The sequence below is a fragment of the Pteronotus mesoamericanus genome, unplaced genomic scaffold, assembly GCF_021234165.1.
Source record: "Pteronotus mesoamericanus isolate MK-2021 breed Mesoamerican mustached bat unplaced genomic scaffold, CSHL_Meso_final contig_68, whole genome shotgun sequence".
Classification (NCBI taxonomy): Eukaryota; Metazoa; Chordata; class Mammalia; order Chiroptera; family Mormoopidae; genus Pteronotus; species Pteronotus mesoamericanus.
The window spans coordinates 1,123,049-1,138,165 of NW_026555234.1; the positions used below are offsets into that span (position 1 = coordinate 1,123,049).

The 15,117-nt window shown below is 55.1% G+C and overlaps 1 protein-coding gene across 1 annotated transcript in view; it reads left to right on the plus strand.

Annotated features, from left to right (window-relative positions):
- Nucleotides 1-15,117, plus strand: part of FAM193A (family with sequence similarity 193 member A) — a 105,952-nt gene that overhangs the window by 29,332 nt on the left and 61,503 nt on the right. Inside the window, exon 2 of the mRNA XM_054581877.1 lies at nucleotides 3,066-3,311. Coding sequence (XP_054437852.1) covers nucleotides 3,174-3,311 — 138 coding nt within the window. The 5' untranslated portion in view covers nucleotides 3,066-3,173. The remainder of the gene's footprint in view (nucleotides 1-3,065; nucleotides 3,312-15,117) is intronic.

Sequence of the window (15,117 nt, forward strand, 5' to 3'; positions counted from 1 at the left end):
GGCACTGGTGTTTGGTTAATTTGAATCGTAGTCAGGTGTTGTGTGTGTACGTGTGTTTTGTAGCAACCTCTTTCTTGTTTTGTCTGAAGAAGGAATGGAGAGTAGAGTTTCACCTCCTTGAAGAACGAACTGTGTACTTGAGCTTGTTGGTCAAATGTCAAGAAGCTTTGACTTCCGTTCAGGACATTGTCTTCCGTAGCTCCGTGGCTTTCCAGACTACACGTGCCAGTGATCCCAAACTATATATCCACTTGCATCCTGCTCCCCGAGCTTCTCACTCAGAAACAGCAGCCCACATTGTTTGGACGTTTAACACCCACTTCGTACCTGCGGTGCCCAGAGCACATCCTCAGTTCTCGCCGCTGCCCCGCCTGCCACCCTGCGTCTGGCGTCTCTCCTGCTGGCAAGCTGAGTGCGCGGGCGCCTGGGCCCGTCGGCAAGTCCTGTGGCTCTGCCTCGGACACCCCTCGAGCCTGGCTGCTCTGCCCCCCCGTGCCTCCTGCCTGTGCCTGGAAGCGCCTGGAGCAGCCTTTTGTACGTGGTTACCTCCGCAGAGTTTCTCTTTAAGGGGAGAATTGGACCCTGCCACCTCGTTCCGAGAGACTGCCCGGCCTCTTGGTGCTGCCCGCCGCCCCCAGGCTCCTGGCACCCCTCCGCCAGGGGCGCACATGGCTGCTTGTTGTCTTCCCTTCGCAGTGCGCTCGTCACACGGTGCCCTCTTGTGGCCCCTCTTTCCACCTTGGCAACTGTATTTTCTTCTGGAGGGGACTTACTGCCCCTGGACGTGAGCTTGTCATGTCTGTGTTTGTGCCTGCTGTCCCTCTGGAACTAGCAGGCCCTCCTGTGACTCATCATTGCATCTTACCTCTCGGCAGGTCTGGTATCTAGTGGGTTTCAGACACAGGGAGAGGCCCTCCCGCCTCGGAGCCTCCCACACGTCCGGCCCTACTCTCCCTCCCCACCCTTGACCTCTGGTTCCCTAGTGGTCTTGTCAGCTCTCCCATCGCAGCGACCTCATGGCCACCTCACTCGTAAGGTGCAGAGGGTTTCTCGCCTGTTCTTGCTCCGTTCCTGTCTTATCTCATCCCTCCTCTGCACACAGCCTGTCAGCCTGGTAGAACAGGAGTCCGGTCCCCTCCGGGCTCACGGCACCTCCCCTGCTCTGGCCTCCTGCCCCCAGGGCCTTTGTGCCTGTTTCCTGGAAGGCCCCCCTGCAGCCCCGTGGGGCGCCCTGGTGTCCGGTGTCTCCTGGAGGAGCCCTCACCAGCCCCAGCCCCAGCCCCAGCCCCTGGCATTCTGTCCTGCTCTTGGTTTGCCTCCTCAGCGACCACTGTCTGGCATTCTGTACTTTTCACTTCCCTGTCTTATTTACGGTCTTGGTCTTTGACAAGGATATGGGCGCCCCAGGACAGGATCTGCCGGGGTGGGGCAATACGGACAGATAGGTGCATGGCTGCTCGGTTGGGCTCTCAAGTCAGCTCTGGCTCTTACACTGCCTGGCGTGGGGGCCTCTGTAGCCTGGAGGCCGGCCTCTCCACTGGGGAGCAGGCGGCCGGGAAGGGGTGAAGACCAGGCTGCTCTGTGAGTGGTGGGGGCTGTGCCCCAGGACTAGGGAAAAGAGGCGGCTTCCCCACGGGCTAAGTCAGCACGCTGTTTGCGATGGTTGTAGTTCAGACTTCTCAGATCAGCTGGGACAGAGAACGCAGTGACTTCTGTGGTGTTGTGGTGTTGCGGAGCGCTCTGGAGCCTTCTCGAACGCCACCGGCAGATAGTGCTCTGCTCTTTCCCCAACCCCTCAGGCATTCGAGTGGCTGCTGAGCTGGGTTTGGTTGGACCCTTGGAATCCTGTGGATGTGACACGTGCAGGTGTGACCTATGTAGCCGGTTTTGATCGCTGGTTTATAGAAGCAGGTTAAAAATCCACGTACAAGTCTCCCCTTGGTCCCAGTGGTGCTTTCATTGGTTCATTTACTCTCCCAGGCCACGCTGGCTCTGCATGGAGCCCGGTGTGCGGCTGTGCCGTGGTGTCCGTGTGCACCTGTGGTTTCACACGCCCAGCCGCACGGCTACCACGGGCGTGCGCGAGCCTCGGCGCACAAGGACGGGAGCTGAGGGGGAGCTGGGCGGGCCTTGGAGGGGCCTCTGGCAGGAGCCGGTGACGGGAAACCCCTGGCTGCCAGCCAGAGGAGCCCCGGGTGCTGTCGCTGCAGTCCCGCCTGTGCTGGGGCTCGGGCCCTTGGCAGAACGCGCCTGCCTCTGGGAGCTCACACCTGGCTCCCTGCACACCTGTCTCTCAGGTGTGCCTCGCGGGCCTCTCTTCAGGGTTTACGGCACGGCTCCTCTAAGGTGCAGGCGACGCGCGTTGGGCTCACCCTGATTCGGGTGAAAATCTCGACCTCTGCTCGTAGACTTGTGACGTCATGCCTGTCTTTCACTCGGGAGCCTGTTTGAGTGTTTTAAAGGCTGATTTCCCTTTCCTATTAGGGTGCTTGATAATGTTTTGGAGAGGGTCCAGGGTAACAATCCTGCCTCTTCCTCCTACCTTGGAGGCTCCCACCCTCACACTGTAGTTGTAGCACCTTTTTGAAAGGCCTTCCCTGTGACTTCCCTGTGACTGCTGTTGAGTGGGGGGAGTGGCTGCCCATGGCCGAGCTCTGACAGCCCACCCCGGTGGCGGGGGGGCCTGTGGGCGCGCTGCCTCGGGCCGAGCACCTGTGCAGACAGGTCTGGGGTCAGTGGCGAAGCATCCTGCTGCTTCCTGGTCTCGACATGTGACCAACATGTCACACCTGCAGGGGTCGGTCCAGGAGTTTGGGTGAAGGGTTCGCAGGGCAGTTGGTAGCTCCTGCGAAGATGCTCTTTATTGCATTACTATTTTATTTGCTGTATGGTGAGTTTCTAGACAGTAGGTACAGTTTTATTCAACAATTTCCCTATTTACTGTTTGTTTTTATAAGCACTCATGTACGTTGTAATTTTAGAACTACATACAATCTTTTTTAATGATCTTGCTTTTGTGGATCATGTTTTGAAAATAGAAATTTTATTTTTTTATTTTATTCTAGACTCCTTTTAACTTTGGCGTGAATCATAGAACTCCACCCTACCCTGCCGGGGATTACTGTCTTCTGTGCAGAAGCGAGCGGAAAGACTCTTCATTCCTCGAAAGCGGGATGAAGACTGCGAGCAAATTGGCCCTTTCCATGGCTCCCAAGGGCAACAGCGTGCTGCACCTGCCGCTCTGGGTGTGCCCGGACTGCCGGCGGACCGTGGAGAAGGAAGAGCGGCACGGCAGCCTGGACCCGCCGGCGGTGAGTGCCCTGCCGGGCTCGCCTGCTACCCGGCTCCCTGAGTCCGTGGGCTGCAGGGTGTACTGGGCAGCGAGGTGGCTGACCTGGGTCTGCTCTGTGGGAAGAACCCCCTCTTGTGCCTCCTCCTGGTCCCTGCCCCACTCTCCCGCTGCGGGGCCTTCCTCCCGGCCTTCCCCGTCGCCCCTGCCGCGGGGAGCAGGCCGCAGGGGCGTCCAGCACATGGCCCGCGAATGTCGCCCAACACAAAATTGTGAGTTTACTTAAAACTTGTGGTTTTTCTGTGATTACGTGTCATAGTGTATTTAATGTGCGGCCGAAGAACTCGTTTTCTTCCAGTGTGACCCAGAGGCGCCCACAGGCGCCCACAGGCAGGACAGCCCAGAGGCTGTGCTTTTCAGCCTGGCCTCGGGTTTCGTTGGTCAAGCAGTTTGTTGAAAAGCTGTATCGGCTTTGCACGTGGTTAGTTTTAGATGGTTCTTCGTGCTGGTAACTCACCTGAAATTCTGTCCCAGATGCAATTCTCCGTCCGGTTTTTACCTTTTTACCTTGATGTCATCCTCAGCTGCACGGGGCTTTCCTGAAGCCCAGGCTTGTGTGGGAGGCCACACCCTCAGTCTGATTTTTGGCCGAGACTGTGGCTCAGTGGGCCCCGGCTCTGAAAGGGCTTTCAAATCTGCCCTTTGGGTTTTAGGAGACATTGGCTTTTGTGGCCATTTGCAGCCCCTCAGTCTAGGGCTCCCCAGTTCCTTTGCCCTCAGCTGGCAAGCAGCGGTCCTTGTAACGCCCATTTCCTGGCCTGGGGCTGCTTTCTGCTTTAGTCCCCGGGACGGTGTGGCGAGGCTCCTGCCGCTGCACAACGTGCGTCCGCTTGGCCTTCCCAGGCCTCCTCCGTCCCCTGCTGCCTGCCACTGAGGCAGCGACTTCTGTTGGTGGGTGTCCTCGAAGGCAGCACACGACACTGTGGTAACGCTTTATGGCTGAACCTCAAAACTGAAACAGATCCTTGCCCACCCTCCCCCTCACGCCCCGTGTCCTGCTCTTCCCCCCGTGGTGCCGCCTTCCAGCCGCTGCTTCCCCGTCCTGTCCCTGCTCTTCGCTGGCTGGTGCGCTCCAGGGGGCGGCCCTTTGTGCGCAGGGCGTCCTTCTCAGGGGCAGCGCCGAGCCTGGCACGTTGTAGGTGCCCGACATGCCTGAACTGATGGAGGCGCCAGCGGAGGGACGAAGAAAGGGCTAGGCTGTGGGAGCGGCCCGTCAGGGAGCAAGAAGGCGGGCAGGCCGACTCCCAGTTTTCGCCCTCAGATCTTCTTGCTGTCACCCTTTTACTTTTGTTTCCTTTCTGTGTGCACTTATGTGTTTGGCCTTTCCCCCATTATTATTATTTTTTTAATCCTCACCTCAGGATATGTTTCTATTGACTTTAGAGAAGAGGAAGGGGAGGAGAGACAGACATGGATGTGAGAAACATTCATCAGTCCGGCCCCCGCCCCCCGTGTGTGCCCCAGCCAGGAACTGAACCTGCAGTTCATGTGTGCGCCCTGACCGGGGATCGAATCTGCAACTTCTGGTGTTTGAGACGACGCTCCAACCAACTGAGCCACCCGGCCAGGGTTCCCCCTGTTTTCAATGGGAGAGTAGTGTCACAGGCACTGGTTTGCTCCCTGATCACCTTCGGTGGCCTTCTGAAGTCTGCCCCTAGCTAAGTGGTCTTGTTGCTGCTTAAACTTCGCTGCCTTTCTTCCTGGTTCCAGTCCTGCTCCTGTGTTAGGCTGACTGTACTTTGGGAAGCGATCGCTGCCGTTCGTCCTGGTTTGGGAGGCCAGTGGCAGTACCTGCGGTTTCTCACGGGTGCCTTGCCACGTGGGGAGTCTCATTTCCTGACCCCAGTTTGTCCTGGATGATCGATTACCCGATGAGGCTTCCCTCCTCTGCAGAAGGTGCCTCAGGGACCACAGAGGCATCAGGTTGGCCTGTCTGTGTAGGCTTTGGTCCCCTTCTGATACTTTGGTAAAGTTGGTCTCTTTGTTCAAGCTGGTTAAAATTGCTGGCCTTATTAGTTTTTTTAAAATCTTCTTTAAACTTAAAAGATTTTATTTATTTTCAGAGAGGGAAGAAGGGAGGGAGAAAGAGATGGAGAGAAATACGATTGGTTGCCTCTTGCAGACCCCCCACTGGGGACCTGGCCCGCAGCCCAGGCCTGTGCCCTGCCTGGGAATCGAACTGGCGGCCCCGATCTGCAGGCCAGTGCTCAGTCCACTGAGCCACACCAGCCAGGGCTGGCCTTTTTTTCTTTTTTTTTTTTAGAGGGAGATATGACTTACAGGTGGTAGAGTTCACCCTTTTGAGTGCATACAGTTCCGTGACTTTGGACACATTTCCACGGTTGTGTCACCGGCACTGCCGTACAAGCTCGCCGCTCGTCTCTCGTCCGCCGCTCCGGAGACTCGGCTCTGTTCTGGGGGAAGGCGCCCGGCCGGCGCCTGTCAGGAAGTGAGGCGTGGCTCTCCCGGAGCCTTGTCCCAAGAGAGTGGGGCGCGTGCCGTGCGGGGGCCGCTTGTCTGAGGGGCTGCTCTCCTGGGCCGGGGCCGCCTCTGAGGGCCGCTGGCTGGTGTCTGGGAGCCTGCGCCTGGGCGCCGTCTGCGTCAGGGAGCTGCCCGGCACGCCCGCGGGACCCTGAGCTCGCTCCGGCTGCCTGCCCGGGCGGGGGCGGGGACTGCCGTCCACCTGCAGGTGCCCGGTGGCCCACGCGGGCGCTGAGCCCGCGTCTCGGCCGGTCCTGGGGGCCGCGGCCGCGGAGGCGGTGGCTCCGCGTCCCCTCCGGCGACCCCTCTGCCTTTCCGAGTTCTTCCTCGCCCATCAGCTTTGCTCTTCTCTGCGCTGCGCTGGAGGCCTCTTCTTGCTGCTCTCGATTTTGAAATGTTCGCTGTATTGGCTTAACTTTAAGTGTTCCCATACTTTCAGTATTCCTGTGTTCAGCCATGAATCGTCTAGAGTATTTGTGAAAACCCAGACACGGAGCTCTTGGATTACCTTCAATTGTACTGACTTTTAATTTAATGCTGTTGTAGTTGGAGGTTGCTTTCCGTGGTCATTTCCACTAATACATGGTCAAGTTCTTCCTGAATGTTCTCTGTAGCTTGCAGGTGTCTTCTCAGGGTTCAGCTGGAGAGCTCCTCCTCCCCTGTGACTCGTGTTTGTGAATCCCTCTTTGGGTGCCTCCGTCTCTCGGTCTCTCGGTCTCTGAGGAGTGTCAGTTGCAGTCTCCTACTATGTGGGTGCGTTTGCTCTTTTTTCCTCACAGACATTTCTGGTTTTGCTTTACGTGTTGGAAACTTGTGCTGGGCGAGTAGACCGTGAAATGGTTAGATCTCGGTGCGTCGCCCCTTCATCCACACCGAGACCCGCACGGGCGGCCCCTTCCTCTAAAGGGCTGCTGGCTGCCCGCGCAGCCCCCCCGCCCCCCTCCCCCCGCCCTCATTTGCAGTCCTGGGTGTGGCGGGGCCGCAGGTCTTGTGCAGTGCAGTCCGCAGGGAGGCAGGTTGGACCTGGTCTCTTTTGCAGGCCCCTCGTCGATGGTGAAATTGGCCATCGTCACTGTGACTGCTGGTCTCAGTGGGGTCAGTGCTCCCGCCCGCGCCCCAGGCGCGGCGCTGCCCGCAGCCACGTGCCCGCTGCGCCCGGCGGGCCTCGCCCTTCCCGCAGGGCGCCCCTCCCCCAGCTCTCCCCCGGCGCCCGCGCTTGGTCCCGCGCGCGGACCGCGCTGACCGTCCGCGGTTTCCTGCTCGTGGGAACCTTCCGCGAGTGTCAGTGCCGTGGCGCTGATTTGTCTCCCGTTTGTTTTGCTTGGCATTACGTTTGAGAGTCAGTGTCGCTCCTGCGCCGTCTTCGCCGCACGACGCCCCTGCTTGACCGTGCGGTGTGGGAGCGGTTTCCGGGTCTGCGGCTGTGTGCGCCTGCGTGTTCACGGGGAGACGGAACTACTGAGTCGGGGGGGAGTTCTGTCATTACCCGACTACAACTGCACAGCCGTAGTACATTTTCCAATGAAAACTATTTTCTAAAACAGAAATAATTTAGTGAGTAGAGTAGCATTGTTTTCGGAATCTTTTTAATAGTTGGGTAATAGAAAATGCTAGATTCTCAATCTCTTGTGATAGGGGTTTTTGGTGTTTTTTGTTTGTTTTTTGTTTTTGACTTATTTGAGAGAGGGGGGAAGGGAGGGAGAGAAACATTGATCACTTGCCTCTCTCATGCCTCCAGTTGGGGACCCCGCCCCCAGCCCAGGCCTGTGCCCTGACCGGGATTCAAACTGGTGACCTTTCCGTTGGCAGGGTAACGCTCAGCCCACTGAGCCCACCCCACCGGCCAGGGCGGTAGGTTGTTTTGATTGAAGCATATGAAGAAAATACTTTTTAGACCAACCATGGATTTTCTTCTTTGGTACTACACCAAACCATGACAACAAGTAGTTCCTTAATGGTTAGTTGCAATGTGGAATCAAACGACATCAGTGAATTTTTCCTCCGCCATTACATTAAAACCCATTGTCCCTCTTGCCTGACCTGGTCTTGTAACACCATGCGTTGGCTGTTTGTAAGGTAATGGTTTGTCAAGTTGGACAGATGTCGCCAGTGTTGACACCTCTCTAAAAACTTAGATTTGTTACCGTCACCACCAATCTCATCAGAAGAGTCTTAAATGTACAGAAGCTTTTGAGCCCAGTGATGGATGCTGGTTTGCCAATCTTCTAATTTTTGCTTGAAAGCTCATTCAACGATTGGCCACAGATCGTAGCAGCTGTTTCCCTTGTTGTCACAGTCTCATTTCATTCATTTTTGAGAAAATGCCTGGCAGAGGGCCAACGCTGAATCGCTTCGTTGCGTCTGCCAGGCGTTCCTCCACGTGGGTGACGTTTCGTGGAGGGAGGGGCTTGCTCAGGCATAGTGCTCAGGACTCTCTGGGGGACACCACGGGGGCACTTGCTGCGCGCCTCCAGTTACATCGCAGAGTGTTCCGGAGGCTCAGGCTTAGGAGTTGAGGGACGATTTTGCTGCAGCAGGACGTTCTTGTGTAGAACGGGTCTTTTCAAACCGAGTGCACGGTGATGGAGAACATGTCCCCGTCCCTGTGCCGCCCTGCTGGCTGTGCAGCCTTGGGTTCACTCTTGCCCCTGTTGCGTCCGCGCGGTCGTGGCGCGGGCCGCCGCAGCGGGAAACGCAGGGGCCCTCTTGGTGTGCACATGGAGAGAGAGTGGGTGGGTGGCCCACCGCAGAGGGGTCGGGACTCCCCGGGCTCCGGGGCCACGCGGGAGGAGCCACTGCCCTGTCGGACGGCTTGGCTTGTCCTAGGGCCGGGCGGGGGCGGGATCCCTCTGCCCGCCCTCCGCATGGTGGCCTCGTCGGTCCTGCGCGTCCCGCACAGCGCCTGCCTCTGCTTTGCCTCCCTTTTCACTGTGTTTATCGCGTCTTGTGATGAACACAAGCTCGTTTTTAACCAGGCCAAATTTCTCAAATTTTTTGTTAATAGTTACTGCCTTCTTTAGTTCTGTTTTTCAGTTTTTTTTCCTAGACGAAATTATAAACATATTTTTGGCATGTATTTTCTTCTCGCAGCATAATCCAAGGAAACGTGAAATGACAAATGTAAGCCAGGTGATTTAAAATTTTTTATTTGCTACATATCAGAAACAAAAACAGATGATGTTATATTTTTCTATCTCAGTATATCCAAGCTCATTTTAGCCTGTTCTGAAAATAAAAAATATTAGCGAGATATTCTTTATTTTCCCATGCTAAATATTCAAAATCCTCTCCCATTTCAAATACTCAATAGCCACATACGATGTGCGGCTACTGAATAGCAGTTTTATGCTTTTATTGTTTTGCCTTCCATATTTAGACCTACGGCTGGCTCACCGGGAATAGAAACTAAAATTTTGTATGGTGTGACGCTGAGGCCAGGTTTAATGCATTTTCACGTGGAGACCCAGTTCCCTAGTGGCATTTGTGGAACGGCTGTCACCCTCCCGCCCCCCCCGCCCCCCGTACCACCTTTGCTGCAAAGCCCGTTTCTCTGTAGGTGTGGGTGTGTTTCCAGGCGCTCGCTCTGCTCCACTGCCTCATTTGTCCTTGTGCCAACAGCTTGTTGTCTCAGTTATTGCGGCTCTGTGCTCTCACACTCGGAGCGAGCATCCTCTTACCACCTGCTCTTCTAAAGCGATTGGTTTATTCTCGGTGCTCTTCATTCCCGTGTGATTGAAAATTACCACGTGAGGTCGCACGCCTGCCACACGCCCTGGTGAGAGTGGCCTGGGGCCGGCCACTGCTGGCCCGCGCGTGGAGGTTTTCTCCATCTAGAAGTAGTTCCTAATTGTCTCTGTTACACCATTGTACCTTTTTTCAAAAACATTTACCCACAGGCATTTAACTTATTTATACTATTTTAAATTATATTTTGCGTTTTTCTTCCTCTGCCTTTATTGGTATAGATGAAATCGACTTCTTTTTAAGTTGCTTATGGGGCCAGGTGTCATACAGACCGTCGACCTCACTGGTCTGAAGTAGAATCCCAAGTATTTTTCACGGGTAGCACTTTCAAGGTGGAGTCCGCTTGTCTGGGATGCCCTGTGTGGAGCTGGTGGTCACACGATCGCCATGAAAAGCCTCCGCACAGGGGACTGGTACTCCCCTTCCCTGCCTTGGCCACGTGCGCACCCCGACACAGGGAAGGGCGAGGCGTGGAATACTGGGAGCTGAGGGGGCAGTTCTGGACAGCACCTGGTGTCAAGACAGAGGTGAGAGAGAGCAAACAAGGCAGGAGCAGGAAAACCAAGAGCCTGGGAGTCGTTCGAGGGACGGCGTGGTCAGTAGTTGCCGGGCAGGCGCTGGATCTCTTAGCTCGTTGCTTTGTCTTGGGTGCTGGCAGGAGACCTGAGACGCCTGGGTCGAAGCCTGAGGCCTTTATGACTCACTGTCCAGCACATGTCACAAGCACACACACGTCTGTCCTCTCGCTCCACCACCTCACCAGACCCCACGTCAGTGAAGTGGGGGGCTTGCCACCGGTGCGGAGGCCTGAGCGTCTGTGTCGCAGCTCAGGGCCCTGAGCATGGGGACCCGCCACTCTCCCGGTGGGCAGTAAGCGAGCCTGCTCCGCCTTGAGGCCGTCAGCTGAGAAGTGGCCTGGGGGGGAGGTCAGGGCCTTACAGCCATCTTGGCACGTCCAACAAGCCATGGGCAGGGCGAGTCCATGGAAGCCTGGCCCCCAGCAACCTCCTAGCAGACGGGTCAGAGGTCAGCCAAGGCAGGCAGGCGGTGCTGGGCCTCGCGGCATGGAGTGTGTCTGGCGCTTGGTAGGTGCATGTCGGTGCGGGGGGTGAGCGAAGCCAGGCTGAACTGTGTGAGGAGTAGCTTAATGGCGAGGAAGCTAAGAAGGTCCACTGAAGGTGCTGATTTCTAAGATACTCGGCTGTGGGGGAGGAGAGATGTGGGTATTAAATGATGAAGGAAAGAGCTGGTCAGTGGAAGAGGTTCCCCCCAGGAAGTTTTGTTCTGTGCTGTGTGATATTTGAGGTCTAGATGTATACGAATGTGTGTATAACACACATTAAGAAGGATAATAAAGTGAGCCCCAGGCTACCCTAACACCGTGCGCCCTCCTTCCCCCATCTCCTTCCTCCTTTCCCAGGTAACCACTGTCCTTGAGTTCTGTATTTGTCATTTCCCTTTTTACACTTGGTCTTAGCTAAAAGGCTGAGAAGCAGTTCATCCCCCCCCTTTTTAAAAAAGATTTTATTTATTTTTAGAGCAAGGGGGGAAGGGAGGGAGAAAGAAAGGGAAACATCAGTGAGTGGTTGCTTCTTGCATACCCCCAACTTGGCACCTGGCCCGCAGCCCAGGCATGTGCCCTGCACTGGGAATCAACTGGTGACCCTGTGGTTTGCAGGCCTGCACTCAATCCACCGAGCCATATTAGCCAGGGCCTATTCCCCTTTCTTAAAAAAATTCTTTAAAATTGATTATGTAGACGTGGCTCACCTCATCACACCGCCACATCAAATCACAACTAAAACATGGAACAACCGTCACTCAGAACCACCAGGAATCAAGCGGAATGGAGGTCTGACAGCTGCGGAATTAGAGAAAGCACATCCATCCTGACTGGTAGGAGGGGCACGGACGCGGAACAGGCTGGTCCCTCACCCACGTGTGGTGGGTAAAAATTCGGGAGGGAGACCTCGGGGGCGAGGAGTCCCAGCCGCACACCAGGCCCCGCGGCCCCGGGTGCCAGCGCCAGGACGGTAAGTCCCCACAACTTCCGGCTGCAAAACCCAGCAGGGATTGAGGCTGTGGAAGGAACTTCGGGAGCCCCAAGCAGTTCTCCCTAAAGAACCCCCACACGGACCCCGCTGCTCCGTGTCGCTCCCCCTGAGCTCCAGCACCGGGGAAGCAGCGTGAAAGGCCCCAGCGGTGAACAGGGAGCAACTGAAGCGTCTGGCACCGAGGCGCGCAGAGGCCATTGTCCCTTTTCTAAGCCCTGCCCCTCCAGAGCCACAGAGCCGGCAGGCTGGTGCCATATCTGAGATGCCATCAACCCGGCTGACACTGTGTGACGCGCCTTGGAGATCCCCAGAGACTCGGCCGCACCCAACTTACGGGCCCGCCCAGGCTGCTTTTCCCTGTGGAAGGCTGGCCTTGGCTCAGCCGCGCGGCTTCCTGGATCCTCTCACGCAGGCGGTGGCCTCGGTGAGCCCCAGGGCAGGCACCCAGCAGCAGCAGCCCAGATTCACGCTCGGCTTTGCCTGGGGATCTCCAAGCCCGGCACAGGCAGCGGCCATCTCAGATCGGTTCATAGGTCAGGCAGGGTGGCCCAGGCAAAACACAGTTTGGGGCTGACCTTGGCCTGCACCACCTGAGATACCCCAGGGCCAGCGCACCCTGCAGACAACTGCAGCCCACGTCGGAGCACCGCCACCTGGCCCTGCCCGGCGGATCCTCCACGGAGGGCGGGGGTTGGCGGTCAGTGGTCACAGCCAGTCCTTGCAGCTGACTCTCCTGGGTAAATCCCTCCCGTTGACCTTATCTAAACAGCGACCAAGGCCCAACTACAAGAGGAGGGTGTACTCAGCCCACACGGTGGGCGCCCCTCGAGCATCCAGCTTGGGTGATGGGGGAGGCTGTGCCACCGGACCCGACAGGACACCTACTACAGTAGGCCGCACGACCAAGACACGGAGCCAAAGCAGCTCTACTGATACATAGAAACCAACACAGGGAGGCTGCCAAAGCGAGGAGACAGAGAAACATGGCCCAAGTGAGAGAACAGATCAAAACTCCAGGAACAGAGCTAAGGGACGTGGAGATAAGCAATCTATCAGAGGCAGGGTTCAAAACACTGGTTACAAGGATGCTCAAGGGACTTGGTGAGGACCTCAGCAGCACAAAAAAAGACCCAGTCAGAAAGGAAGCGTACGCTAATTGAAATAAAGAACAATTTACAGAGCCACAACAGTAGAGTGGATGACGCTGAGACTCAAGTCAACGATCTGGACCATAAGGAAGCAAAAACCACCAGCCAGAACAACACGATGAAAAAAAGAATCCAAAAAAGTGAGGATAGTGTAAGCAGCCTCTGGGACAACTTCAGGTTCCCAGTATTTGCCTCATAGGGGTGCCAGAAGGAGAAGAGAAAGAGCAAGAAATTATAAATCTGTTTGAAAAAATAATGAAAGAAAACTTCCCTAATTTGGTGAAGGAAATAGACATGCAAGTCCAGGAAGCACGGAGAGTCCCAAACAAGACACATCGTAATTAAAATGCCAAAGGTTAAAGATGAAGAATTTTTTTTTAAAAAAGATTTTATTATTAGAGAGGGAAAAGGAGGGAGAAAGAAAGGAAGAGAAACATTGATGTGTGAAAGATACATCAATTGGTTGTGTCTCACATGCCCCCCGCTGGGGACCTGGCCCCCCCACAACCCAGGCAGGTGTCCTGACTGGCAATCAAACTGGTGATCTTTTGGTTCGTGGGGCCAGTGCTCAGTTCACTGAGCCACACCAGCCAGCGCAGATGAAGAGAGACTCTTAAAAACAGAAAAAAGGAGTTAGTTACCTACAAGGGGAGTTCCCATGGGACTGTCAGCTGATTTCTCGAAAGAAACTTTGCAGACTAGAAGGGATTGGCAAGAAATAGTCAAAGTCATGAAAAGCAGGGACCCACAGCCAAGATTGCTCTACCCAGCAAGGACATCATTTAGCGTCGAAGGGCAGATAAAGAGCTTCACCCTTTAGATAAGAAAAAACTAAAGGAGTTCATCATCACAAAACCATTCTTTTATGAAAAGTTAAAGGCACTTATTTAAGAAAAAAAATCAAAGCTATGAACATTAAAATGCATAAATGTATATCTATCAAAAATTGAATCTAAAAAAACAAACTAAGCATACCAGGGTAGAGACAGAAGTGTGGACATGGGGAGCCTTTGATGGCTGTCAGGTGGAGGTGTTGTGGGAGGATGGGTGCGGAGGTGAGGGGGTTAAGAAGTACAAATAGGAGGTTCCAGAACAGCCATGGGGATGTGAGGTACAGCACAGGAAGTGGAGCAGCCAAAGAAGTTACACAGGACTCGTGGGACAGGGTCAATGGTGGGGGGACTGTGTGAGGGAGCGGGGCGTCTGCGGGGAGGAAGGCAACGGGGGGAAATTGGGACAACGGTAACAGCATAAACAATAAAATATAATTTTTAAAAATTGGGCCAAAAATTCACAACTATCAATAACGGAATCTATAACCAGAAAACAAAAGAAACTAAGCAAACAACGAGAACAGGAACAGAGTCATAGGTATGGAGACCGTTTGTAGGGTTATCCCCTGGGAAGGGGAAGGGGGAGCGCGGGGGCAATGACGCAGGGCAGGGGCCGTAGTTGGCAGGAAGAAAATAGGGGGATGCCAAGGCCAGCCCGGGAAACGAAGGCGCCGACGTGCTCCCCCGCGGACACAGACTAAGCAGGGGGTTGCTGGGGGGAAGGGGGTGCCCCGGGGAAGGGGGCGCCAGGAAGAAGGGGCGCAGGGGGAGGAGTTGGGACAGCTGTAAGAGCATGGTCAGTGAGATACACTGGAAAAATTGCACTGCCCATATGTGCATCTCTCAGTGAGTTATTTCATTTTTGTCGTTTATGGAGATGGGGCATGCTCTTTGTCTTCTGTATCTTCTTTTTTGAGGCAATTCCTCATGCTCTCGGTGTTATTTGTTTCTATATACACATTTATCCATAAGTCACACAGTGCAATTCACACATAAATCAGTGTATTGTAATTTATTCATCAGTAATTTTATTTGCAAGGTACAGTGTCCTTTCACTTTACGCAGTTATAAACACCGGGTCTGGGCGCCCACGCACCCACTCTTGGCCCCGTCTGGTGGGGCCTGTCAGCGTGTGCCCGCCCTCAGCGCCCCGGGAAGCAGAGCCGATAGGGGACAGGGGTGGGGCTGGCCGAAGAGCCGTGTGTGGTTTTCCGTAAAGTAAGAACCATTTCTCATTTTCACCAATAACTTCATCGATTTGGATGTTTTGAGTATGTCGACTCTCTCCCGAGTGGTATGACATTGATTGTTCTCAGCGGACGCCTCAGTTTGATCGCTCTCAGCCTCATCTGGTCTGCTGGGCCGGGGGGGCTCCGTCCAGCGAGAAAGCTCTTGCACAAAAGCTCACAAACGGCTTCTGGCACGTTCATCAGTCACAGCCCCTTCTTTGTACACTACACATATCTTTTTTGTGCTTCAGGTGTGTTTTTACCTTTCTTGAAATCATA